At 35.5% G+C, this 27336-nt stretch overlaps 1 protein-coding gene across 4 annotated transcripts in view; it reads right to left on the bottom strand.

Moving 5' to 3' along the window:
- The window catches only part of TRPM7 (transient receptor potential cation channel subfamily M member 7), a 160802-nt gene that overhangs the window by 42849 nt on the left and 90617 nt on the right, over positions 1–27336 (bottom strand). For all 4 annotated transcript variants that reach the window (XM_037833993.1, XM_037833994.1, XM_037833992.1 and 1 more), the window contains 5 exons: positions 21862–22017; positions 21642–21785; positions 19307–19435; positions 17160–17438; positions 13373–13547 (listed from right to left, as the gene is read on the bottom strand). In XM_037833993.1, the coding sequence (XP_037689921.1) occupies positions 13373–13547; positions 17160–17438; positions 19307–19435; positions 21642–21785; positions 21862–22017 (883 nt within the window). The remainder of the gene's footprint in view (positions 1–13372; positions 13548–17159; positions 17439–19306; positions 19436–21641; positions 21786–21861; positions 22018–27336) is intronic.

Raw genomic sequence — 27336 nt, 5'->3', positions numbered from 1 at the left:
GGCAGGACTGAGCTAGTGGAGCATTAAGGAGGGTAAAATTCTTGGATACAGACCCACTAGCAGACCTGTAAGAAAAATACAGGAACTACAAAAAAGTATGGCAGACTACACAGCAAACCCTATAAATTTACAAGCATAAAGATTACAGAGTTTATCTTATGTCAAAAAAGATGTTTGGAGTGATATCATCAACATGGTGACATAGGACATCCCCCCAAAAAACCTCCCTGGAGAGTCAGCAGAAAAAAAAAAAAGAAAAAAAAAAAGGACAAATCTCACTTGCTTAGAACTCTGGAGGATGGTACAGATTGGAGAAAGACTTCAAAAAACTGAATCAAAGAAAGAGAAAAATATCAGGTGGGGAAACTTCCGTCCCAGACCGGCCAGTTCTCTTCCCTTCCCGTCATTCGGGCCCATGCAGCTTGGGAAATGCTCAGAGGTAGCAGTCTAGATCCTTCCCACCTCCCATCAGGGACACAGACTATAAAGACACAGCAGAGAGGCTAGGCCTCCCTATATTTGTGCCTAAGAGTCTCCTCCTGAATGCCTCTTTGTTGCTCAGATGTGGCCCTCTCTCTCTGGCTAAGCCAACTTGAAAGGTGAAATCACTGCCCTCCCCCCTACGTGGGATCAGACACCCAGGGGAGTGAATCTCCCTGGCAACGTGGAATATGACTCCCGGGGAGGAATGTAGACCTGGCATCATGGGACGGAGAACATCTTCTTGACCAAAAGGGGGATGTGAAAGGAAATGAAATAAGCTTCAGTGGCAGAGAGATTCCAAAAGGAGCCGGGAGGTCACTCTGGTGGGCACTCTTATGCACACTTTAGACAACCCTTTTTAGGTTCTAAAGAATTGGGGTAGCTGGTGGTGGATACCTGAAAGTATCAAACTACAACCCAGAACCCATGAATCTCGAAGACAGTTGTATAAAAATGTAGCTTATGAGGGGTGACAATGGGATTGGGAAAGCCATAAGGACCACACTCCACTTTGTCTAGTTTATGGATGGATGAGTAGAAAAATAGGGGAAGGAAACAAACAGACAAAGGTACCCAGTGTTCTTTTTTACTTCAATTGCTCTTTTTCACTCTAATTATTATTCTTGTTATTTTTGTGTGTGTGCTAATGAAGGTGTCAGGGATTGATTTAGGTGATGAATGTACAACTATGTAATGGTACTGTAAACAATCGAAAGTACGATTTGTTTTGTATGACTGCGTGGTATGTGAATATATCTCAATAAAATGAATATTAAAAAAAAAAAAAAAAAAAGACACAGCAGAGAGGCTAGGCCTCCCTATATTTGTGCCTAAGAGTCTCCTCCTGAATGCCTCTTTGTTGCTCAGATGTGGCCCTCTCTCTCTGGCTAAGCCAACTTGAAAGGTGAAATCACTGCCCTCCCCTCTACGTGGGATCAGACACCCAGGGGAGTGAATCTCCCTGGCAACGTGGAATATGACTACCGGGGAGGAATGTAGACCCGGCATCATGGGACGGAGAACATCTTCTTGACCAAAAGGGGGATGTGAAAGGAAATGAAATAAGCTTCAGTGGCAGAGAGATTCCTAAACGAGCCGAGAGATCACTCTGGTGGGCACTCTTACGCACACTTTAGACAACCCTTTTTAGGTTCTAAAGAATTGGGGTAGCTGGTGGTGGATACCTGAAACTATCAAACTACAACCCAGAACCCATGAATCTCGAAGACAGTTGTATAAAAATGTAGCTTATGAGGGGTGACAATGGGATTGGGAAAGCCATAAGGACCAAACTCCACTTTGTCTAGTTTATGGATGGATGTGTAGAAAAGTAGGGGAAGGAAACAAACAGACAAAGGTACCCAGTGTTCTTTTTTACTTCAATTGCTCTTTTTCACTCTAATTATTATTCTTGTTATTTTTGTGTGTGTGCTAATGAAGGTGTCAGGGATTGATTTAGGTGATGAATGTACAACTATGTAATGGTACTGTAAACAATCGAAAGTACAATTTGTTTTGTATGACTGCGTGGTATGTGAATATATCTCAATAAAATGATGATTAAAAAAAAAAAAAAAAAAAAAAGACACAGCAGTCAGTTAGATCCCCACCTATATCCAAACACAGGGACCCAAGTTCACAGAGTCCCAGGGCAGAACACAAGTTGCTGAGCAGTGCTGAATACAAAAGGGAACCATTGCAGGAACACAATAGTGAACTGTTGTGTGTGCATACAAGGAAATACTGAGCTACTGCAAGAAGGAGTGAAGCTGTGAGACACAACGAGGTGAATGGAACCCGCAGACAGTATTTTGAGTGAACTACACCAGAAACAAAGGCAAACACTATAATGCCTCACCGATATGGACTAACTACAATGTGTAAACTCAGAATTGAATCTTAAAGCACAGCTTATCGGGGAATGCTTATTCTAATGGTCCCTAGATTGTAACCTCGTAGAACAGTAACATCTATTCCTGAATTGTAATGGCTATCTCCAGATTCTGAGATAAAACGTGATCAATCCCTGAAAGTTGGGTATCTGTGTGACACCTGAAACTCAGAGCTAGAACTCGGCAAATAAGAATGTCAGTATTAGCACATATAGCAACTATTTAAAAAGCTGAAAAAGAATCCAGACTTCAACTAGAGATATGAATGAAACAGATGTGGTTAGGGCTAGGGCAAATCGAGCCAAGGGGTAAAGGACAATACTGACTGCATTTTAAAACTACAAATTCCATGTGAGACCAACGGAACAGATGTTTAATTGGTCCAAGATTTATTTCCTAAACAATTTAACTCGCACAGTTTGTTCAAATACCATAATTACATGGAAATTTTATTAGGAAGTGAGACCTGGTAGGTTTGTATAGGTTAGTGTGAAACAGCAACACATCCCAAAGCAATCTGGGCAGAGAATAAAAATACACATGCAGGGCCCCTCTGAGGAGCTGGGGAAAAATGCAGAGGTGTTGGGCTTCCTCACCTGGATTGTTGCTGATGTTCTCACAAACATTGGGGACTGACGGCTTGATGTGCTGAGCCCTCTGTCTTGGGGCCTGCCCTATGAAGCTAGTTACTGCAAAGGAGAGGCTAAACCTGCTTATAATTGTGCCTATGAGTCTCCCCAAGTGCCTCTTTGTTGCTTACATCTGGTCCTCTCTCTCTAGCTAAGCCAGCTTGGTGGGTGAACTCACTGCCCTCCCCGCTACGTGGGATCTGACTCCCAGGGGTGTAAATCCACCTAGCAATGCAGGATATGACTCCAGGGGATGAATCTGGACCCGGCATCATGGGACGGAGAACATCTTCTTGACCAAAAGGGGGATGTGAAAGGAAACAAAATAGTTTCAGTGGCTGAGAGAGTCCAAATGGAGTTGAGAGGTCACTCTGGTGGGCATTCTTATGCAATATATAAACCTTTTTAGGTTTTAATGCATAGCTAGAAGTAAATAGCTAAAACTATCAAACTGCAACCCAGTAGCCTTGACTCTTGAATATGATTGTATAGCAATGTAGCTTACAAGAGGTGACAGTGTGATTGTGAAAGCCTTATGGATCACACTCCCTTTATCCAGTGTATGGATGGATGAGTAGAAAAATGGGGACAAAAAAACTAAACAAAAAATAGGTGTGTGTGTGGGGTTTGGGTGTTCTTCTTTATTTTTTATTCTTATTTTCACTTTTTCTGGTACAAGGAAAATGTTCAAAAAATAGGTTGGGGTGATGAATGCACAACTATATAATGATACTGTGAACAACTGATTGTACACTTTGTATGTCTGCATGATATGTGAATGTATCTCAATAAAACGGAATTAAAAAAATATGATCCCTCTTCATGCTGTTTACAAGAGACTCATTTTAGACCCAAAGATTCAAATAGGTTGAAAGTGAAAAGATGGAAAAAGATATTCCATGCAAGCAATAACAATAACAACAACAACAAAAGCTAGGGCAGCTATACAAATATCAGACAAAATAAGCTATAAATACAAAACTGTTATAAGACACAAAGAAGGACACTATATATTAATTAAAGGAGCAATTCACCAAGAACAATAACAATCATATATACCTATGCACCTAATCAAGGTGCACCAAACAATGGCAAAACTGAAATGCGTAACAGTTATCTCTACAATAGTGGTAGACTTCAACATACCACTCTGTTCAATAGAAAGAACATCTAGGCAGAGGATCAATATGGAAACAGAGAATCTAAATAACACAATAAATGAACTAGATCTAAAAGACATAAACAGAACACTGCACCCCCAAACAGCAGGATATACATTTGTGCCAGTTTGAATGTATTACATCCCCCAGAAAAAGCTATATTCTTTGATGCAATCTTGTGGGGCAGACACATTAGTGGGGATTCAGTTGGAACATCTGGATTAGGTTGTTTCCCTGGAAATGCACCCCACCCAACTGTGGGCGATAACTCTGATTGAATAATTTCCATGGAGGTATGGCCCCACCCATTCAGCATGGGCCTTGATGAGTTTACTGGAGCAATATATAAGCTCAGACAGAAGGAGTGAGCTTGCTACAGCCAAGAAGGACACTTTGAAGAATGCACAGGAGCTGAGAAGAGAGGAGCTGCAGATGAGAGACAGTTTGAAGATGGCCGATGAAAGCAGACTTTGGCTCCAGAGATGCTGAGAGAGGACAAACACCCCACAAGCAACTGAGAGTGACATTTTGAAGAGAAATGGAAGCCTAGAGAGGAACGTCCTGGGAGAAAGCCATTTTGTAACCAGAACTTGGAGAAGATGCCAGCCACGTGCTGTCCCAGCTAACAGAGGTTTTCTGGACGCCATTGGCCATCCTCCAGTGAAGGTACCCAATTGCTGACGACTTACCTCGGACACTTTATGGTCTTAAGACTTTAACTCTGTAACCAAATAAACCCCCTTTATAAAAGCCAATCTATTTCTCGTGTTTTGCATTCTGGCAGCATTAGCAAACTAGAACAACAATCCTCCTAAGTATTTATGGAACATTCTCCAGATTGGCCACATGCTGTTGCACAAAACATGGCTCAAGAAATTTTAAAAGACTGAAATTACATAAAACACTTTCTTTGATCATAATGGGATAAATTGGAAATCAATTAACAGCTGGAGAACTGGAAAACTCACAGATATAGAGAGGTAAACAACACACTTAAACAATCAGTGGACCAAAGAAGAAACTGAAAGAGAAATCAGTAAATATCTCAAGATGAATGAAAATGAGAACACAACATATCAAAACTTACGAGGTACAGCAAAGGCGGCGCAAGAGGGAAATTTATAGCCCTAAATGCCTACGTTAAAAAGGAAGAAAAAGCTCAAGTCCTAACTGAACACCTGGAGAAACTAAAGAACAGCAAACTAATCTCAAAGCAAGCAGAACAAAAGAAATAAATCTAGAACAGAAATAAATGAAACAAAGAATAAAAAAACCAAAAGAATAAAAAAAACCCAAAAGTTGGTTTTTTGAGAAGATAAAACTGACAAATCTTTAGTGAGACTCACAAAGACAAAAGGAGAGAAGACCCAAAGAATCTTTGGATCTTTGGATCTTTCCAAAGAAAAGTGAATCATTACCACAGACCGCATAAATATAGAAAAACCTCATAAGAGGATGCTATGAACTGTATGATAACAAATTAGACAAATTCCTAAAACACACAAGCAACATACACTGAATCGAGAACAAACAGAAGACCTCAACAAACCAATCACGAGTAAAGAGACTGAATCACTCATCAAAAACCTGCTAGGTGAATTCTAGCAAATATTTCAAAAAGAATTAATACCAATCCAGCTCAAATTCTTCCAAAAAATGGAGAAGGAAACACTACATAACTCATTCTATAAAGCCAACATTACCCAAATACCAAAGATGGAAAAAGATACTTCAAGAAAACTACAGAACTCTAGCAATCTCTAATGGATACAGATGCAAAAATCCACAACAAAATACTTGCAAATCAAATCCAACAGCACATTAAAAGAATTACACACCATGACCAAGTGGGTTTTATTCAAGGTATGTAAGGATGGTTCAACACGAGAAAATCAATTAATGTAATATACCACATTAACAAATCAAAAGGGAAAAACCCACGGATATCTCGACTGATGCAGGAAAACGCATTTGACAAAACTGAGCATGTATGGATAAAAACACTTCAAAAGGTAGGAATCAAAGGAAACTTCCACAACATGATTAAGAGTATATATGTAAAACACTGTACTCAATGGTGAGAGACTGAAAGTTTTTCTTCTAAAATGAGGAACAAAAGCAGGATTCCAATGTCACCACTGTTATTCAACATTGTGCTAGAAGTTCTAGCTAGAGCAACTAGGTAAGAAGAAATGAAAGGCACCCACATTAGAAAGGAAGAAGTAAAACTTTCACTACCCATATCTATGTTTAGAAAGTCCCAAAATAACGACAACAAAGCCACTAGGAGCTAATAAATGAATTCAGCAAAGTGGCAGGATACAAGATAGTCATGCAAAAATCAGTAGTGTTTCTATACACAGGAATGAGCTATCCAAGGAATAAATGAAAAAATTCCATTTACAATAGAGCAAGGAATCCAATATAAACTTAACCAAGGGTGTAAAGAACATATACATCAAAAACTACAAAACACTGCTCCAATAGATCAAAGATGACCTAAATAAAAGGAAAGAAATTCCATGTTCATGGATTAGAAGGATAAAGACATTAGAATGTCAATTCTATCCCAAACTGATGGGAAGCCTATTTCCCAGAAATGAAAAAGCTAATCATCAAATTTATGTGGAAGGGTAAGAGGCCTCAAATAGCCAGAGTTCTTAAAAAGGAAGAAAAAAGTGAGAGGACTCATACTTCCTAACTTTAAACAGCATGATACTGACATAAAGATAGAAATATTAATCAATGGAATATTGATCAATAGAGTTAAACTGAGAATTGAGAAATAGACCCTCAGATCCATGGTCAATTGATTTTTACAATGCTCCCAAGTCCACTGAACTGAATAGTCTCTTCAATAAATGGAGCTGGGATAAGTGGATATCCATATCCAAAAGAATGAAAGAGGATCCCTATCTCATACCCTATATAAAAATTAACTCAAAATGGATCAAAGACTTAAAAAGTTCCAGGATCATAAAACTCCTAGAAGAAAATGTAGGGGAATAACTTTAAGATCAAGTGATAGGCAGTAGTCTCTTATACCTTAAATTCAAAACACAAGCAATGAAAGAAAAAATAGATAAATGGGACTCCCTCAAAAATGAACACCTCTGTCCTTCAAAGGACCTTGACAAAAGGGTGAAAAGGCAGCCAACTCAACAGGAGAAATATCTGGAAACCATGTATCTGATAAAAGTTTGATATCTAGAATATATAAAGAAATCCTACAACTGACCAATGAAAAGACAAACAATCCAATTAAAAAATGACTGTAAGGGAGGGGCAAGATGGCAGCGTGTAGAGAGGAGTGGAATTTAGTTAGTCCCCTGGAGCAACTAATAAACAACCAGGAATAACTAGTAAATAATCTGGAACAACAGCTGGGGGACAACTGTGACTGTCCATACATCATACACCAATCTGGATTGGGTGGAATTGTTGAGATCGCAGCATAAAATCTGTAAGTAAAAACTGTGGAACTGCACTGGGAGCCCCCTTACCCCACAGCAGGCTGAGCTGGAAGACCTTGCTGTAGGAGAAAGCAACATTTCCAGAGCAAGTGAATATAGCTCATCCCAGCTACAACTGGGGTTTTAATTAACAACTGTGGACTGCTAAATACAAGCTACAAACATAGACAAACTGTTAACAAGCAGATAGAGGCTTTTAGTGACAAATGACCTTAAAGAGCCAGAAAACATCTGTGCCCCAGGAAAGGGAGCCCAGAAGACCAGGTGCTCTCTCTGACTGACGGGAGAAACTTAGGGGCCGTGGAATGGCTCTGAAAGGGGGCTTTCTTTCCCTTTTTCTCTCTCTCAACCTGAGTGGCTCAGAGGAGAGAGACTCAGCCATTTTCAGCTCACAGTGCTCTGACTCAGATAGGGGTGGAGATAACAGAGTCAGAAAGACAAAGGAGCAATTCAAATACAGAAGAAAGCTCCCTAGGGAATGTATTTTCCCTAAGAGGAAGGAGGTGGGGTCTAGCTCTAGTGGCCTTCCCTTCAGAACTCAGAACCCAGGGCCTGGGGAAAACAGCCCAAACAGAAACAACCTAAGCTGAGAACCAAAGGGGCTACACCTCTTTACATGAGTCTGGAGCAACAGGCTGACAGGCACCACATGCTGGGTAGGTTAGGAAAAGCATAGCGGCTAGAAGCTACACAGAAAAAGTCTGTCAATCTTCTAAGATATACCCTAAGGGAAACTTGAAACTGAATATAAACCCATTCTGAGATGTGAATCTGTTCTGGTCTGGGAAAATCTGATTGGGATAACCAAGGAAATAAGATGCCTAGACAATAAAAAACTACAAATTGTACTAGGAAAAACGAAGATATGGTCCAATCAAAGGAACAAACTTACACTTCAATTAAGATACAGCTGAGATACTGTTTCACTTTAATGAAACAATCAGTTAAAGATTTTCAAAGAAATAACGCTAAATCAATTCAAAAACCAAATCAACGAGTTCAGAGAAGATAAGGCAAAAGAGATGAAGGATATAAAGAAAACACTGGGCGAACATAAGGTAGAAACTGAAACTTTGAGAAGACAATTGGCAGAATCTATGGAAATTAAAAGCACAATACAAGAGATGGAAAAGACAATGGAGACATAGAACAGCAGAATTCAAGAGGCAGAAGAAAACACTCAGGAACTGGAGAACAAGACTCCGAAATCCTACACACAAAAAAACAGATAGGGAAAAGAATGAGAAAATATGAGCAATGTCTCAGGGAAGTGAATGACAAAATGAAGTGCATGAATGTACGTGTCATGGGTGTCCCGGAAGGAGAAGGGAAAAGGGGCAGAAGCAATAATAAAGGAAATAATCAATGAAAATTTCCCATCTCTTATGAAAGACACAAAATTACAGATCCAAGAAGTGCAGCATACCCCAAACAGAACAGAACGGAATCGACCTAATACCAAGACACTTAATAATCCGAGAGAATCCTGAAAGTAGCAAGAGAAAAGTGATCTATCACATACAAAGGAAGCTTGATAAGTCTATGTGCAGACTTCACAGTACAAACCATAGAGGCAAGAAGAAGTGGTGTGGTATTTTGAAGGTACTGAAAGAGAGAAACCGCCAACCAAGAATCCTATATCCGGCAAAACTGTCCTTCAAATAAGAGGGAGAGCTTAAAATATTCTCTGACAAACAGACAATGAGAGACTTTGTGAACAAGATACCTGCTCTACAGTAAATACTAAAGGGAACACTACAGAGAGACAGGAAAAGACCAGAGTGAGAGGTCTGGAACACAATTTTGGGTGATGGTGGCACAACAATGCAAGTACACTGAACAAAGATGACTGTGAGTATGGTTGAAAGAGGAAGGTTAGGAGCATGGGGATACCAGAAGGAAACAGGAAAAATGAAGACAGGGATTGTATAACTCAGTGAAACCAACAGTGCTCAACAACTGTGATAAAAGTACAAACATGTTTTTACATGAGGGAGAACAAATGAATGTCAACCGTGCAAGATGTTAACAACAGGGTTGTATTTGGGGGAAATATACAATCAATGCAAACTAAAGACTATAGTTAACAGAAACTTTGTATTATGCTTCCTTTAATGTAACAAAGGCAATTCACCAAAGTTAAATGCCTATAAGAGGGGGACATAAGGGAGGGGTGTGGGACTCTTGGCATTGGTTATGTTGTCTCTTTTATTCTACTTTAGTTTAATTCTATCTTTTCTTTTGTTGCTTTTTAGCTGTCATTTTTTTTTCTTTCTTTTTCTTTTGTCTATCTACCTTCTTTGACTCTTCCTCCTGCTTTGTGGAAGAAATGGAGATGTCCTTATATAGACAGTGGTGATGGTGGTGAATGCACAAATATGTGATTATACAGGGAACCATCAATTGTTTACTTAGGACAGATTGTATGGTGGGTGAAAAAAAGCATCTTAAAAATGGGTTGATATTCTCCCTGGCAATGCAGAATATGACTCCCGGGGATGAACGTGGACCCGGCATCGTGGGACTGAGAGTATCTTCTTGACCAAAAGGGGGATGCAAAATGAGACAAAATGGTTTCAGTGGCTGAGAGATTCCAAATGGAGTCGAGAGGTCACTCTGGTGGACATTCTTATGCACTATATAGATAACACCTCTTAGGCTTTAATGTATTGGAATAGCTAGAAGTAAATACCTGACACTACCAAACTCCAACCCAGCAGCCTGGACTCCTGAAGACAATTATATAATAATGTAGATTACAAGGGGTGACAGTGTGATTTTGAAGACCTTGTGGATCACACCCCCTTTATCTAGTGTATGGATGAGTGGAGGAATGGGGATAAAAACTAAAGGACAAATGGGGTGGGATGGGGGGATGATTTGGGTGTTTTTTTTTCACTTTTATTTTTTATTCTTGTTCTGGTTCTTTCTGATGTAAGGAAAATGTTCAGAGATAGATTGTGGTGATGAACGCATAACTATGTTATCATACTGTGGACAGTGGATTGCATATCATGGATGATTGTATGATGTGTGAATGTATTTCAATAAAACTGAATTTAAAAAAAAAAAATACATATACCACCCCACCACCAAAAAAAAAAAAAAAAAAAAAATGGGTTGATGAAGAAACCTTGAGGACTATTGAGTGAAGTAAGTCGGCACATAGGACAAATGTTGTATGATCTCACTGATATGAACTAATTATAATATATAAACTCATAGACATGAAATATAAGTTACCAGGATATAGAACAAGGCTAAAGAATGGCACATGGTTGCTTATTACGAGCAGAATGTTTAACTAGGTTGAACTTAAGTGTTTGGAAATGGACAGAGGTGGCGATAGCATGTTATTGTGAGAATAATTAACAGTGCTGGGTGGTGTGTGAATGTGGCGGAAAGGGGAAGCTTAGAGTCATGTATGTCACCAGAAGGAAAGTTGGAGGTTAAAATATGGGACTGTATAAAACAGTGAATCATGTGGTGGACAATGTCCATGATTAATTATACAATTGTTAGAAATCTCTTTCATGAACTAGAACAAATGTATGACACTATCACTAGAAGTTAATAATAGAGAGGTATATAGGGTATAAGTGTCGGAGAGGATGTGGAGATATTGGAACACTTTTTCACTGTGGGAATGTAAAATGGTACAGTCGCTGTGGAAAACAGTTTGGCCGTTCCTCAGAAAGTTAAGTAAAGAGCTGCCTTAAGATGTGGCAATCACACTACTCAGTATATACCCAGAAGAACTGAAAGTAAGGACACGAACAGGCATTTATACCCTGATGTTCCTAAGGGCACAATTCACAATTGCCAAAAGATGAACGTAACTCAAGTGTCCAACAAGCAGTGAATGAATAAAGAAAATGTGGTATATACACATGATGAAATATTATTTAGCAATAAGAAGGAATGAAGTCCTGAAGCACATGACACATGGATGAATGCTGATGACGTTATGTTGAGTAAAATAAGTCCGACACAAAAGGACAAATATCGTATGATCTCACTACTATGACCTAACTATAACACATAAACTCATAGACATAAAATCTAGACTACAGGTTACCAGGAGATAGAATGAAGTGAGAGAATGGGGAGTGATTGCTCAATATGTGCAGAATTTTTAACTACGCTGAATTTAGATGTTTGGAAATGGATAGAGATCATAGGTAGAGTCTAATTTACAGTGCTGAACTGCATGTGAATGGGGCTCAAAAGGGAAGTTTTAGAGTCATGTATGTCACTAGAAGGAAAACTAGAGTTAAGTTAAAACACAGGATTTATAATACAGTTCATCTTGTGGTAGACGATGACTGTGATTAACAGCACAAAAAATATAAATGTTCTTTCATGAACTAGAACAAATGTACATCATTACTGCAAGGAGTTAATAAAGTGGTATATGGGAAAATGCACCTATTGCAAAGCATGGACTACAGTTAACAGTGATATTTTAATACTCTTTTCAACAAAAGTAACAAATGTATCACACCAATGCTAGGGATCACTAATGGGGGGGTGGGGGGGATAGGTAGTATGGAATGTTTTGGGTTTTCTTTTGGAGCATGAAAATGTTCTAGAATTGATTGTGGTGATGAATACACCACTATATGATGATACTGTGAGAGCCACTGATTGTATACTTTGGATAGACTGTATGGTGTGTGCATATATCTCAATAAAATTGCATTTTAAAAGAAGATGGTTAAAGAGCATAGCTAAATACAAACTTCAAGGAAGGGCAGAGCTTTTACATCTACCCCAAAGTTGTAAGAAATAAAGAAAAAGGATTGGAATTAAATGATCATGAGTTAGTGAAAAGTTTTATATGAATATTTATAGTACACTTAGGACTCAGGATTTAGTAATCATTTAACAATAGACACATGAATGAAATTCTCAGAATGGCTCTACCATTTCTTTAAAATAAATGGCTTTATAGGCAAATTGAAATGTAATGTACCTTCATTCTTCAAAAATGTTACATATCTATTTTCATTCTATTCAGAGAGATGTGGAGAAGAAATACCTGAGAAAGATAATATAGGAAACTAAAAAAATGTATTGTCCTCTGTAAAATTCAAAATGCTTTTCAAGATTCACACAGGGTCATTATTTTTGTCATCAACACTGTGATTGACTCCTCAATATACAATCCACTGTGTTTGGTCTACACTAATCAGGGTAATCCCACCCACCCCTAGCCAGTTAACTATTCAGTGATGAGCAAGGGTGAAGACAATTTGAGTCAAGGAGATTAACGACAGGTTCAATAGAGGGTTTTCTTGGAAAGGAATTTTTTCCATCTTAAGAGAAACATGGAAAGACTGTGTTCGTTTCCTTTCCTCCTACTGATAGTGATGGAGTCTTATAATCCTAAGAAAAATCTATATGATTCAGACAGTGTAACTATAGAAAGTGATATGAAAAATAGGAATCCTTAGCTATGAATTAACCAACCCCCAAGACCTCTGAACTTCTCTGAACTTCCTGTTACTTGAGCAAATAAATGTCCTTATTTAAGCCAGTTTAGACAAATTTCCATGACTTATAGGTGAAAACATTCTAAAATACTTTTTCAATTAATTTTTGTTATGTCTCTTTTCAGGATTATTAACATTTTGTGGGAGGCTTAGGTTGGTTAACAGTTTGGCTTCTGAACATATGCAATCCTACCATAATGCAATATTGACAAAGATGAATTTGTAAATGTAAATCCTTACCATCAATTTCATATGCATAAACTTCACCAAAAATCATCCAGTATGGATGAAAAACTACATCTTTAGCAAGAGTCCAAGACGGTGATTCTCGAGGATAAAGTATAGCCTTTCTGGGGACACCAAAACTAAGCAATACAAGAGCCATAATCACTACAATGTAGAACATATTGGCCACCTGTTGAAAAATAAACACGTTAAAATGCATGACAATTTAAAAACCACAATTTTCCATGTTAAAAAATGTTTCTAATGTTCTAATATACATCTAAGACCTCTGAGTTTCTTATTATCCCTATTAAAATCATTCAGGAAAATCTCACTACATAAATATTAACATCAAGGAGATTATGTAAAAAATGATCTGTGGGCAAGTCACTGGCATCTTTATCTATGTAATGAATCATATCATTGGTTCAAACTGGAGTCTACCTATCTTTAGGGTAGATGAACTCTTTTAAGAAGTATAGATACATGTCCTAGAGTATGAAAACCTCCTAGGAGCCAGATAAAGCAACAAAATGAATTATCCGTACAGTACTACCAATGTCTGGAAAAAAATTAAGATAACCAATGTCCTTTTGCAAGTGAGGTACTTTCCAATTCTATACTTTCAACAAAATTGAGAGAACCAAATTAAGCTATGACCTAAGATACCATTTAAAAATGATCAGGACCTCAAAGATGAGGTGACATGCTATAATATGACTTTAATTCCTATCTACTTATTAAGGTACACAAGTTCTCAGTATTTATATATAAATAAAGTGAATGCTGTCTCACTCCAACAATATGTAATATTCACCTACAGATATCAAATTGGGGGGGGGGGAACCTATGAAGATCAAGAGACTACATTTCCAATAAATTTGTACTTCGGAGTTTGATAGTTTTTATAAACTTTTAATATATTTATGTTGTCTTGATCTACTGTGAACTAAAATAATTGTAAATCCATCTAAAAGAAATTATTATGACTTTTCATGTATTTTTAAAATGAATATATATTGAAAGTAAAAGTGAAAGGGAGGAATGTGAAAGGGGCTAAGAAGACAATAAGTCTAGATGGATGGAGTACTTTTGTAGGAATGTAAGACTGGGAAATAAAGTTGTGGCAGGCAGCTGAGAGACTTAAAACATTAACTCAAATGAATAATTCAGATTTGATTCTTAACTTTTAAAATCCTAAGTTAGATGAGACAATAAATTTCCTTTTTAAATTAAGTTAGAGTTGGTTATCTGTGATTTGGAATCAAAGTGAGTCCTAACATTCTCTGAGATTCAGCTTTCTTATTTATATAATGGTCAAATAATGCCTATATTGAGCATTTGAGAGGATTATTGAGAGACTTTATGTTTTCAATAAACAAATCTTGGGATGAGAAATTTAAAAGGCAAATAACCATTCCTTAAAATATTACTCATGGTATTTGACATACTTCGGAATATAAATATTAGTAATTAAAGTAAAAGTTTAAGTCAAAATTCCAAAACAAAACCCAAATATCCTAAAATTATTCCAGATCTATGGTTGATCATTCAGAGAGATCTCTGGATTTCATACCTTTTCACATAAAACCTATCTGACAACCTTCGGTTGATCTAAATTTAATTTATGATATTTAAATATTCATGTTTCCCCATCTCTAAAATGAGGATTCCTAGAGCTTGAATACACAAGGTATATGGAATGAGTGGGAGAAGTTAAGCGCTTATTGTGTATCAGACTGAAGCTTGATCTCTATTGAAGATGTAAAATGTGAGAAAGTTTCCTGTATTTTATCTTTTATATCTTCAGCCTTTTACAGCTGTTTTGTCTGATTAGAGATTCCTTGTACAGGCCTATATACTTCCCAAACTCTCTTCAAATGCTACACTTATGTAAGACTTCATGAGAAAATTAGCTGCTAGCTCTTCTGTCTTCACATAGCAGTTTACCACATTTCCACCCCCTTCAAAACTTTCATAATGGTTAATGTTCTAATTAAAGTGGGTGCCACAGGGTGGGTTTAAAAAAGCCTTCATTAAAACATAAATAATTAAGAGGTGAGATTCTTAGAAGCAGATTTTCAGAGCACTTTAACATTCATTCTTTTATCATTGTGTATCTATTACATGCTTAGTGTTATACTAAACTGGGGCTACAAAGATGAATAAATTCCAACTGCCCAGTTCACAATGCCTTGTTACCAAGAATTCATCCTGCCTACCCAATCTGCCAACTAACTACTCCTTATAAAAAGTTCTAGTGAGGCTATGCCTTTTTACACAGGTCTATCTTAATCTTTCAGTAAATAGCTCATATCTCACAGCTTTAACAAAAGCCTTCACAGATGTTTCTCTCTCCATGACTCCCTACACCCCCTACTCATTAATTTAACCAATGAACTATATTCTCAGTTACATAATATCTCATATGATTTCCTAAAATATTTTACATAGGGTGGGCTTCTTGAACTAAATTATAACATTAAAAAAAAAAAAAAAAAACTATAGGATTGGGAAAGGCAAAAAGGGAAACGTGGTTTCATAAATTTCAGAGGCAATAACCTAATACTTCCTGCTCTGTCCTGCATATCAGTGAGAAAACAATAAACATGAAAACCTACTTGGTGAATGAACAACCACAATTTTTGTAATTTATAAACTGCTCTAAAAATATAAAAATAAGAGAAAAAAATGGAAGCCAACCTATTAAAAACATAGTGAATGTTCAGTGTTTCATGTTAATTTTTCTAGTTGTAATTTATCCATCCCACCCACAAATATTTACTAAAGAGATTAATATTCTAAGGAGAAAATAATTAAATAAATTTAAATGTAATTTAAAATATAGCCAGACATTAAGAGATATGCTAAAGAGAAGGAACATGGGCCCCAATAAGGGCATACAGCAAATAGACTTGATCTAGCTAGCAGAGACCAAAAAAACTTCCCTGAAAAAAAAGTTATGCTGGAACTGAGATCTTAATGATAAACCTAAGTTAATTAGTCAAAAAAGCTAAGAGTATGGGTATATAGATGGGGTGACCATTCCAGGAAGAAGAAAGAACAAGAGCTATGGTACTCTCATGAGGGGATGGAGGGGTGGGGGGGGGGTAGTATGGAGTATGGGATGTCAAAGAAATTCAAAAAGTTCTATGTGATTAGAGCAGAGATGACAAGGAAGTCAAGCATGGTTTGAGATGAGGTTCAACAGAAAGCAAGGAAGATGTTAAAAAAAAAACAGTAAAATACAAATAGGATCTTTCTGCATTATTTCTTATAACAGCATATTATATCTCAAAATGAAAAGATGCAAAAATAATAATATAAGGAAAGCAGGGGCCAAACAGGTAGGGTATGTGGGACTAATTAAGGACAATGATCACTCAGGAGAAATGGGAAACCACTAAACTATTTTTTTAGAAGTGGAAGTGATATCTAGCGATAATGCAGACAGAAGACCAGCCGAAGTGGTTGTGAAGAAAGTGATTACTACACTACGCAGGTGCCAGATGACGATGGATTGGTTTTGGGTAGTAGCATGAAAAGATGATAAAAAAAGAAACAGATGGAGCTAACAAGTATGTATTTTTCATTCTGATCCCAAAAGGTAAACCATTGCAAGACAAAACAAAGTAAGTTTTCCCTAACCTTATCACATCAAGTTTTTTTTTCAGCAGTTAATAGAACATCCTTAATAACAGACATGTTATTCATCAGTTCAAGTAAAACGAATAATAATGTTTTTATGATTTTAAGAAAAAATTGTCAATAGCACATGATTATCAGATGCCTCTCAACTTACCATTTTTCCAATCATCATCACATATGGTCCTGCTTGTTGATTTACAGCTAGAAAATCCAGCAAACGCACATACCAAAATATTATGTTAAGACAGTAAATTAATCTTCCAGCCACAAAAACATGATTATCATATGCATTCTCAAAGTTCCATTTTGCTCCAAATCTCAGTCCAAATCCAATGAAGAAAGAAATTATGGCAATTGTATCACTGATATTGAAGTAATCACTAAACCACACTTTAATCTTCTGGCTTATTTTCCCAGCTTCAGACATAAAGATCTAGAGGTTTAAATTAAAAAGGTGTAACTAATTTTTTCCTATTAAAACTTTACTAACATTCAATAAAATATCACAGAATTTCATATATTGTTTAATGTTTTAAAAGATTTTGACTAATTATATTGGTATATTATGATGCATTTGATCCGCAAAGCAATTCAATGAGATATCAAAGGCAGATACCTCTTATGTCATTATATAGACCAAGGGGAAAAAAAAATACCCAGAGATAAATGACCCGCCCAACCAAGATTACCCAACTAAAAAGCTTAGATCAGAACACAGTTCTCTAGACTAGGATGTGAAATACTTTTGAAAAGTTATTTTATTTCTTATTGAAGCAAGACTAAGATATCCGGGTAGGATCTTCTAAAGGTAACTTATTTGCAAAGGGTAAATAACTTAGTGGCTCAAGTGGTTGTATTTATCTAACTTATTTAGACATTTAAATCTTCTCTTGAATAAAACAATTTTAAAAAACCTTTCAAGATGGTAATACATTCAGAGGTTTAAAATTAAAGTTTATCAAAGAGTAAATATGAAAAGTCACACTTCTGCTCTAGTCCCTTCGCCAAATAATTCTGCTTCCCACTAGAGGCAAACACTATCTCATAAGTTCTTGCAGAAGTGTTTAATAAATATAAATATATACATGGAGTACAAAAGTTTTAAAACGCTCTGCAAATCGATTTTATCACTTAATTTAATTTCTTAAAAAAAACTGGTAAATAATAAAGAACAGATTTCATAAACATAAGCACTATATGCAAGAGTTAAAATGCATAAGCTATTTAATAAGATAAATTCCTATTATATCTAAGTGTGAGAGAAGCACAATACCTACTAATAATTTTTACAGTTTTGTGTTGTGCTAATATAAAGAAGATATGAAATAACTCAGAAGTATGTAAGTAAGTGTGTTACGAAACAACATTTAAGTAGCTACCAGTTTGACTAGAAAGTACATAAAAAAATTATTTAAAGAAAGAAACAATTTTTTTCAGATTCAGGATTTTAGAAAATTTATAATTTAAAGGAAAATACCAACAGACACAGGGATCTAAATCTAAATGACAATGTAATGGGCAACACAATACACTTTGCTGGGCAGTATAAATGAGCAAAATTGTTGTGGAAGATGACTGTGGTTAATGGTACAAATATAAGAATGTTCTTTCATGAATTAGAACAAATGTACATCACTATTAAAAGGGGTTAATAGAGTGGTATATGGGAAAAAATACAACTAAAGCTCTGTAATATTTTAATATTTGACAACAATGCTAAGTGTCAATAATAACAAATGCTAAGTGTCAATAATAACAAATGCTAAGTGTCAATAATAATATAAGGTGTAGGGGGTTTTTCTTTTTGGAGTAATGAAAATGTTCTAAAACTCAGTGTGGTGATGAATACACAACTCTGTGAATATAAGGGCCATGGATTGTATGCTTTAGATGGAGTGTATGGTATGTGAATATATCTTAATAAACTATATAATAATTTATCTACCTGTGTATGTATATATTTAATGCTATTTGTATACTTAATACTTTTTGAAGAGTTGCAAACATAAATGAGTATTCTAATCAATGTTGAGGAACATAAAAATCTAAGTTATGTTTCTGAGACAATTCATTATCTTTGTAATGCTGACAGTCCCTGATCTCTTCTTTTGCCATGCTTTTTACAATAGGAAAAATAAACATGTTCTATACTTTTGCAGTGTTATCACCTATAGAAATTTAAAAAAACTTACTCACGCATACCCATGTATAATCCCCCTCCTGGTAACAAAGACACACACCCACACCCACACAACTTTCATACAAACATTAAGTTTCTGGTAAGAAAAACTAAGGACATACCTCACGGACTTTCTCAACAGCATAGGTAAAAATATAAGCAATAACAATCCATTCTTGAACTGAAGGTAACTGCTCCATTTGTACCAGGACCACAAATGTATAAAGCATCAGAAACCCTAAATAGGCCAACTAATGGAAAAAAAAAATAAAGTTTTATATATATATATAAATGGTTACAAAATAACAGGGTTAAGAAACTTTTTACTATACTTATTTTCAACCATATATAAAAATATAGACGAAATGAACCCCTGTGAACTATTCCCCAACTTCAATAATTAAAACAGTATTAGAAGTAGCCCTTCTTCAGGGTAGACACTGCATTTATCAAAATATAAATGGTTGTAAGTCACCCTGACTCCCAGGGATGTGCCTGGCCCTGGCATTGTGGGATTGACAATGCTTTCTTCATCAAAAGGGGGAAAAGAGATGTAACAAAATAAGGTTTCAGTGGCTAAGAAGTTTCAAATACATTTCAAATAGAGTCGAGAGGTCAATCTGCAGGTTACTCTTATGCAAGCTTCAGCCAGATATTACAAATTGCCATGGGATGTCAATCCCAACCAACAGTATTCCTGAAAACCCTAACAAAAATCCAGAGCTCTTTGTAAGACTCTATAAAAGTTTTACTTATTATTTTCCAGAAACTTAAAACCTCCAGACTGTTCCTATGCCAGACAAGCCCTGAAACTGAGAGGCACCACTCTCTCCCAGAATATCAACTAGTTGCATTCATCTACCCCATAATGTCAACACCCTTTTTCAACATGAAATTAGAATGGTCAGTGCTCCAATATCCCTGAAGACTGAGAAAATGGTCAAATGAGAGGGAGGAGTTGTAACAGAACTTGGGATTTAACAAATGATTACGATTACAAATCATTATATAGGTATTTCTTTTTAGTTTCTAGTGTATTAGAACAGCCCAAAAGAAATACCTGCAATTGTGGACCTGTAACCCATACTATACTTAGAAATTTGTTCTATAACTACCTGTTAAACTGTATTTGGAAATTTCTGTATATATATTTCAAAATAAAAAATGTTTTATATATAATATATATTATATAGTAAATATACAATATAATAGAAATATATATATATATATAGTCCCTAGCTTATAAATATACTATCTGAGGGAACTATGTTGACCTTTTAGAACTTTCCAATAGAAAGAATTTTATAAGATCAGGTTTATGTTCTCAGGATAATCCATGTAATTCTGTTTAATCTATATTTTACCTAAAGTATCATAATGTACTAAAATTTCTACAGAACTTTATCATCACAGTCATTAAGGAACACATATTTCCTGCCCCCCTCTATGCCCCAACCACAAACGTATTCCTAGGAAAGATACCTGGTATTTGTCTAGCTCCCATTTATTGAAGTTGAGGCCACAGAAATGGAATCAAAAGTGACAAGGATTTGCCCTAGGTTAAGGGAAAAGCTCACCTTTAATACACTTATCAAAAAAGGTTATCAGGTGGTATAATAAAGTCTATGTATACTAACTTCAGAGGATGCATTTAGTTTCATAGGAAAACCCAGACTCATCAACGCTTGAGCAACTGTAGCTAAGAGTCCTCATCTCTCTGTTTCCCTGTACCAGTGTTAGTGAAAGCCACATCTTTACACTATTGAAAAGTAGTAAAGCAAACTGCAATAAATATAGGAAAAGAGAAATTCCTGTAGCTACCAGGGTGGGCCATTTTATGTAGCTTTTCACAGGAACGTAAATACAAAAAACCTATGTTACTTCCACTGTTGGGGACAGAACTTAGGGACTAGATCAGATAATTGAAATTTGCAGTTTCAGCATCTGGACAGGGAGGAACAAGAAACATTTCATATTGAGAAGTAAGGAAATTTTATAAATTAGTTTCAGGTTAACATGCATACGTATGCGTGAGAAAGCAATGATTGAAAGGACAAATTTCTCAATCATACATCTTACCATAAAACCATTTCTGTACTTTGGCAATTCAAAAATGTTTGTTAATGTTAAAAATAAAAACAACAACAAAATCCAAAACTCTAAGAGTTTTCCTGGGCAGAGGAGTAAAAACTCATTTACTCCACCCCACTTTTAAGTAGGGGCTAATCTCATGGTTTCTTCAGGTGAGTCCAGCCCTATACAGACACAGATACTCTTTGATCTGCTGTAAAATATGATTTTCATAAAGCAATTGGATGAAATTAAGCCAAACACTATTTTAAATGGAAAATGGTTTTCAGTGATCCAAGTTATATCAAGATTAGTATGGACTACAGACCAAAGGTTCCCCAAAGACTATGTCTAAAAAATACAGGCTAATATAATTTTAAAACTTACCGTGTTAAACCAGAATTTTACAATTGGTGCATGATAAAAGGCATAAAACTTTCGTGTGATTGGAAGCTTTTTTGATTTTATTTGTATCTCCATTTCATTCTTTCCTTCATTACTGTCCAAAATTCTTATTTCTTTAAACACTTCCTAAAATAAGAGTAATATTTATTATACATTCATTCACAGTGAACTTAAATTTAATTAAAATTTTTTTCCTCCTTACCATGGGGATCTCTTCTGTTACGTATTGAAAGTTGTTTTCACTATCTTCCATTGTCATTTGATGGGCATCTTGAGATTGTGGAATATGGGACATTTCAGCTTTCGTCTTATATTCTAGCATTAATATGGCTGGTGGGACTAAAATGCTTAATATGACCTAAAATTTTAGAAGTTTGCATTTTAAAATTAATGAATTTCAAGAAGAAAATAAAATTAATTTAAAAAAGCATTAAATATTCTCTGGTTAGTCATTTTGCCCCTGGTAGCATAGGGAAAAAATACAAGAAATCTATTTATGACATGTTTAAAGAGGTCCAGGTTGAACTGTTCCAAGTAGTAATAAAGCATCTTAATATTAAGGAAATGATGGCATAGATAAGATTTAATAATTAAATTTTATAACAGATTAGTTTGTTCAGAAAATATATTTTTGTTTCAACAAAATTCAAGTCTCACAAAGGTGCCATGTGCTTAATTTTATCCTAAATCTCCTAAGGGTTCCATGGCATAATATGATTACTCATCTCATGCTTAAATAACCAAAAAAGTTTAATTTCTAAATTTCATGTATTACTTGTACAATAAAAAAGCCAAAATAAATTATAATTGTGTATCAGGGTTTCTTTTGGTAGATAATTAGTATTTGTTATCTACCTATACAGGCCTATGGTTAAAAACCACTTGCTTGATTTCTGCCATCTACATTTCTTAACCTTATTTAAAAAATATAAGAGGATGCAAAGGAAAGTTTAAGTCACTATATCTCACTATGCTGAAACAAAATACAAACTTTTTATCCAAATCTTAACCTTAAAAACCAGGGGAGAAGAGTGGGAAAATGGCAACTAAAGGAATCAACTATTTTGGAACTCTTGAGTCAAGTGGAACAAAATGCAGCATCCAGAGAAGAGATGGACCAAGAGGTTGGTAAACTGCAGTAAATATTGACGAAATTCACACTCCCTACATTGTTGCATCCCACACCTCTACCACATGGCAATGAGCACTGGATTAGCTACTTCAGATCACTTGGGGGGTGAGCACTGAAGGCAGCCATTGCTCCAATCACCTTCAGGAAAAAGCAGCAAAGGAGTCTAAAAGAGGCAGCACCTATTTTTTTCCCTACTCTTGTCACTTTCCATTCCCTGTTTAGGAGCAAAAATACTTTGGAAAAGTCACAAATTGGTAGCTCCAGCCCTAAACAACAATAACAAAAAGCCCCAGCAATCAGAAGAGGAGGAGAGCTAGATTTCCAGAGTTACAACTTTATACACAGAATGCCCACTTCTCAACAAAAAATTATAAAACACATCAAGAAACAGGAAAGTATAGACCATTCACAGGAAAAAAATAATTTGTCGGAAACCTTTTATGAGTAAGTTCATACATTTGTAGTCAAAGACTTTAAATCAACCATTTAAAATATGTTCAATGAGCTAAAGGAATTCATATACAAAGAATTAAAGAAAATTAGGAAAATGCTGTCTGAACAAAATAAACATTATAAAAAGAACCAAACAGAAATTTTGGAGCTGCAAAGTACAGAAATTGAAATGAAAAAAATTCATTAGATGGACTCAACAGCAGATCTGAACAGACAAAAGAAAGGATCAGTGAACATGAAGATAAGACAACAGAAATTATCTACTGTGAGAAGCAGAAGGAAAAATAATGAAGAAAAATGAAGAGTCTGAGGGACCTGTGGGACACCATCAAGCATACCAACATACACATCACTGGAGTCCCAGAAGAACAAGAAAGAAAATAGCAGAAAAAGTACTTAAAGAAATAATGGTCAAAATTTTCTCAAATCTAATAAAAGACATGAATATACACATCCAGGAAGCTCAACGAACTCCACCAGGATAGAATTGTACAAAAGATACATTATAACAAAACTGTCAATCCAAAAACAAAGGAAGGACGTGACTTGTCACATACAAGGTATCCCCAGTAAGATTAACAGAGAATTTCTAATCAGAAACCTCTGGAGGCCAGAAGACAGTAGGATGGCAAGTCCTTAAAAAAAAACTCTCAACGAAGAATTCTATATCCAATAAAATTATCCTGCAAAAATGAAAGGAGAAACTAAGACATTTACAGATAAACAAAAGCTGAAAGAGCTCATTACCAGGAGACCTGCCCCACAAAAAAAATGATTTTAAAGGGAGTCCTTCAGGCTGAAATAAAAAGACACTAGACAATGTGGTCTATACATACAATGGAATATTATTCAGCAGTAAGAAGGAATGAAGCACACAACAACATGGATAAAACTTGAGGACATTATGTTAAGTGACAACATGGATAAACCTTGAGAATTTTATGTTAAGTGAAATAAGTCAGATCCAAAAGGACAAATATTATATGATCTCACTAATATGAACTAATTGTAATATGTAAACTCGGACAAAAAATCTAGAATATAGGTTACCAGGAGATAAAATGAGGTGAGAGAATGGGGAGTGGTTGCTTAATATGTGCAGAATTTTTAACTAGATTGAATTTTAATGTTTGGAAACAGATATGACAGTAACACATTATTGTGAGTATAATTAACAGTTGCTGAATTGTGGGTTAATGGAGTGGAAGGGGGAGGTTTAGAGTCACGTATGTCACCAGACAGAAAGCTGGATGTTAAAACATGGGAATGTATAACACAGTAAACCTTGTTGTAGATTATGACTGTGATTAACTGTTCAAATATAGAAAAGTTCTTTCATGAACTAGAACAAATGTATGTCACTATTACAAAGGAGTTAATAGAGGGTTACATGGGGAAAAATGTACCTATTGCAAACTATGAACTACAGTTATCAGTAATATTTTAATATTCTTTCATCAACATTAACAAAAGTACCACACCAGAACTAGGGTCAATAACAGTGTGTGTGTGTGGGGGGGGGGGGGGGTAGAATAAGAGGTATGGGATATTTTGGGTTTTCTTTTTTATTTCTTTATCTGGAATAATGAAAATGTTCTAAAACTGATCATGGTGACAAATGCACAACTATGTGATGATACTATGAGCCACTGAATGCATACTTCAGATGGACTGTATGGTGTGTGACTATATCAATAAAATTGCATTTAAAAAAAAAGACAACAGACAGTAACTCAAGGTCATAAGAAGAAATGAAAGAAAAAAAAATCCAAGCTCCCTTCAGGATAAAAACACTCAGAAAATTACTAATAGGAACTTTATAAACATGGTAAGGAATATTTATGGAAACCCCACAGCAAACATAGTCAATACTGAAAGATTGAAAGCTTTCCCCCTAAGATCAGGAAAAAGACAAGAATGTCCAATGTTATTCAATGTTATTCAACACTGAACCAGAAGTTCTACCTACAGCAATCAGGCAAAAGAAAGACATAAAAAGCAACTAAATTGGAAGGGAAGAAGTCAAATTATCCCTATTCACAGATGACATGATTCTACATAGAAAATCCCAAAGAATCCACAAGTAAGCTACTAGAACTACTACATTAATTCAGTAAAATTGCAGTATACAAGATAGACATGCAGAAGTCAGTTCGGTTCCTATATACCAGTAATAAATGATCCGAAAAGGAAACTAAAACACTATTCGTTTACAATAACATCTAAAAGAATAAAATACCTAGGAATAAATTTAACAAAGGAGGTGAAAGACTTATACACTGAAAACTACAAAACACCACTGAAAGAAATTTTAAATAATACCTAAATAAATGAAAAGGCAGAATGTATTTATGAAATGGAAAACTTAGTATGGTTAAGATGTTAATACTGCCTAAACCAGTCTACAAATTTCAATGCAATCCCTATCAAAATTCCAGTAGCCTTTTTTGTGGAAATGGAAAAGCTGATCCTCATATTTCTATAGCTTTGCAAGGGAACCTGAATATCCAAAACCATCTTGAAGAAGATGAACAAAGTTGGAGGACTAACATTTCCTGATTTCAAAACTTACTACAAAGGTACAGTAATAAAACAGTGTGGAACTGATAAGGATAGATATATATAAATCTATATATGAAATGAAACAGATTACTGAGTCCAGAGTTAAATCCACACATTTATGGCCAGCTGATTTTCAACAAGTGTACCAAGTCCATTCGATGGGGAAATAATTGTCTGTTCAATAAATGGTGCTGCAACAAGTGGAAATCCATGTGCAAAATAATGAAAGTGGATCTCTACCTTACACTGCATACAAAAATTAACCTAAAATGAACCAAAGACCGAAATATAAGAACCAAAACTATAAAAAAGAGTGGAACTTCTTCAAGACCCTGTATTAGGCAATGGACATTTAGATTTTACACCAAAAGCACAAACAACAAAGATAAAATAGGTAAGTTGGACTTCATCAAAATTTAAAACTTTTGTGCATCAAAGGACATTTTCAAGAAAAACTACAGAATGGGAGGAAATATTTGGGAACCACATATCTGTTAAGGGTTTAATATCTAGATTATATTAAGAACTACAACTCAACATCAAAAAGACAGACAACCTAATTAAAAAATGGGCTAAGGATGTGAAGATATTCAAATGGCTAGTAAGTTTATGAAAAGACACTCAATTTCATTAGCAATTAGAGAAATGCAAATTAACTACAAGAGACCACTTTACATTCACTAGGACTGTACATCCACTTTACATCCATATTGTTGGTGGCCAGGTAAAATGGCCCAGCCTCTATAAAAAACAATTTGGTGATTCCTCAGAAAATTAAACAGAGATTTACTATATGGCCCAGCAATATCAACTCCAAGGTTGGAAATGGAAAGCAGGATCTCAGACATATTTGAGCATTATTATTCACAAATATAATGTGCCGCATTATTCACAAATAACCAAAAGGTAGCAGCAGCCCAAGTGTCCATCAACAAATGAATGGATAAACAAAATGTGGTATATCCACACAATGGAGTATTATTCAGCCGTGAAAAGAAGTGCTGATATGTGCTACAAACATGGATGAACGTCGTTGAAGATACCATGTTGAGTGAAATAAGCCAGACACAAAGGGACAAAGACTGTATGATTTGTCTTTTATGAAATATTTAGAATAAGCAAATTTATAAAGACAGAAAACAGAAAAGTAGTTACCAGGAGTGGCAGGAAGGGAAATGGGGAGTTACTGCTAAATAAGCATGAGTTTTGGTTTATTGAGATGAACAGTATAGAAATAATGGTGAAAGCTACAGAGTATTGTCTGTGTACTTAATGCCAAAGAATTGTCTACTCAAAATGGTTAAAATGATTTCTATGTTATGTAAATTTTACAATTAAATATATATTTTTTAAAACAGGTAAATTTGATGTACTTAAAATAAGAGATTATTAGGTTAATAAATGTTTCCTGAATTTTAGAATTTGGGAATGACTCTTTCATAGAGGAGGAACTCTTCTTCAAGGCTGCTCACGGTTATAATCTCCAATATCCCCATTTGTTTCCCTCATACTTCTGGCTCAGATAGGGGC

This window comes from Choloepus didactylus, chromosome 4 (assembly GCF_015220235.1).
Source record: "Choloepus didactylus isolate mChoDid1 chromosome 4, mChoDid1.pri, whole genome shotgun sequence".
NCBI classification, from domain to species: Eukaryota; Metazoa; Chordata; class Mammalia; order Pilosa; family Megalonychidae; genus Choloepus; species Choloepus didactylus.
This window is presented reverse-complemented; position numbering and strand designations above follow the sequence as displayed.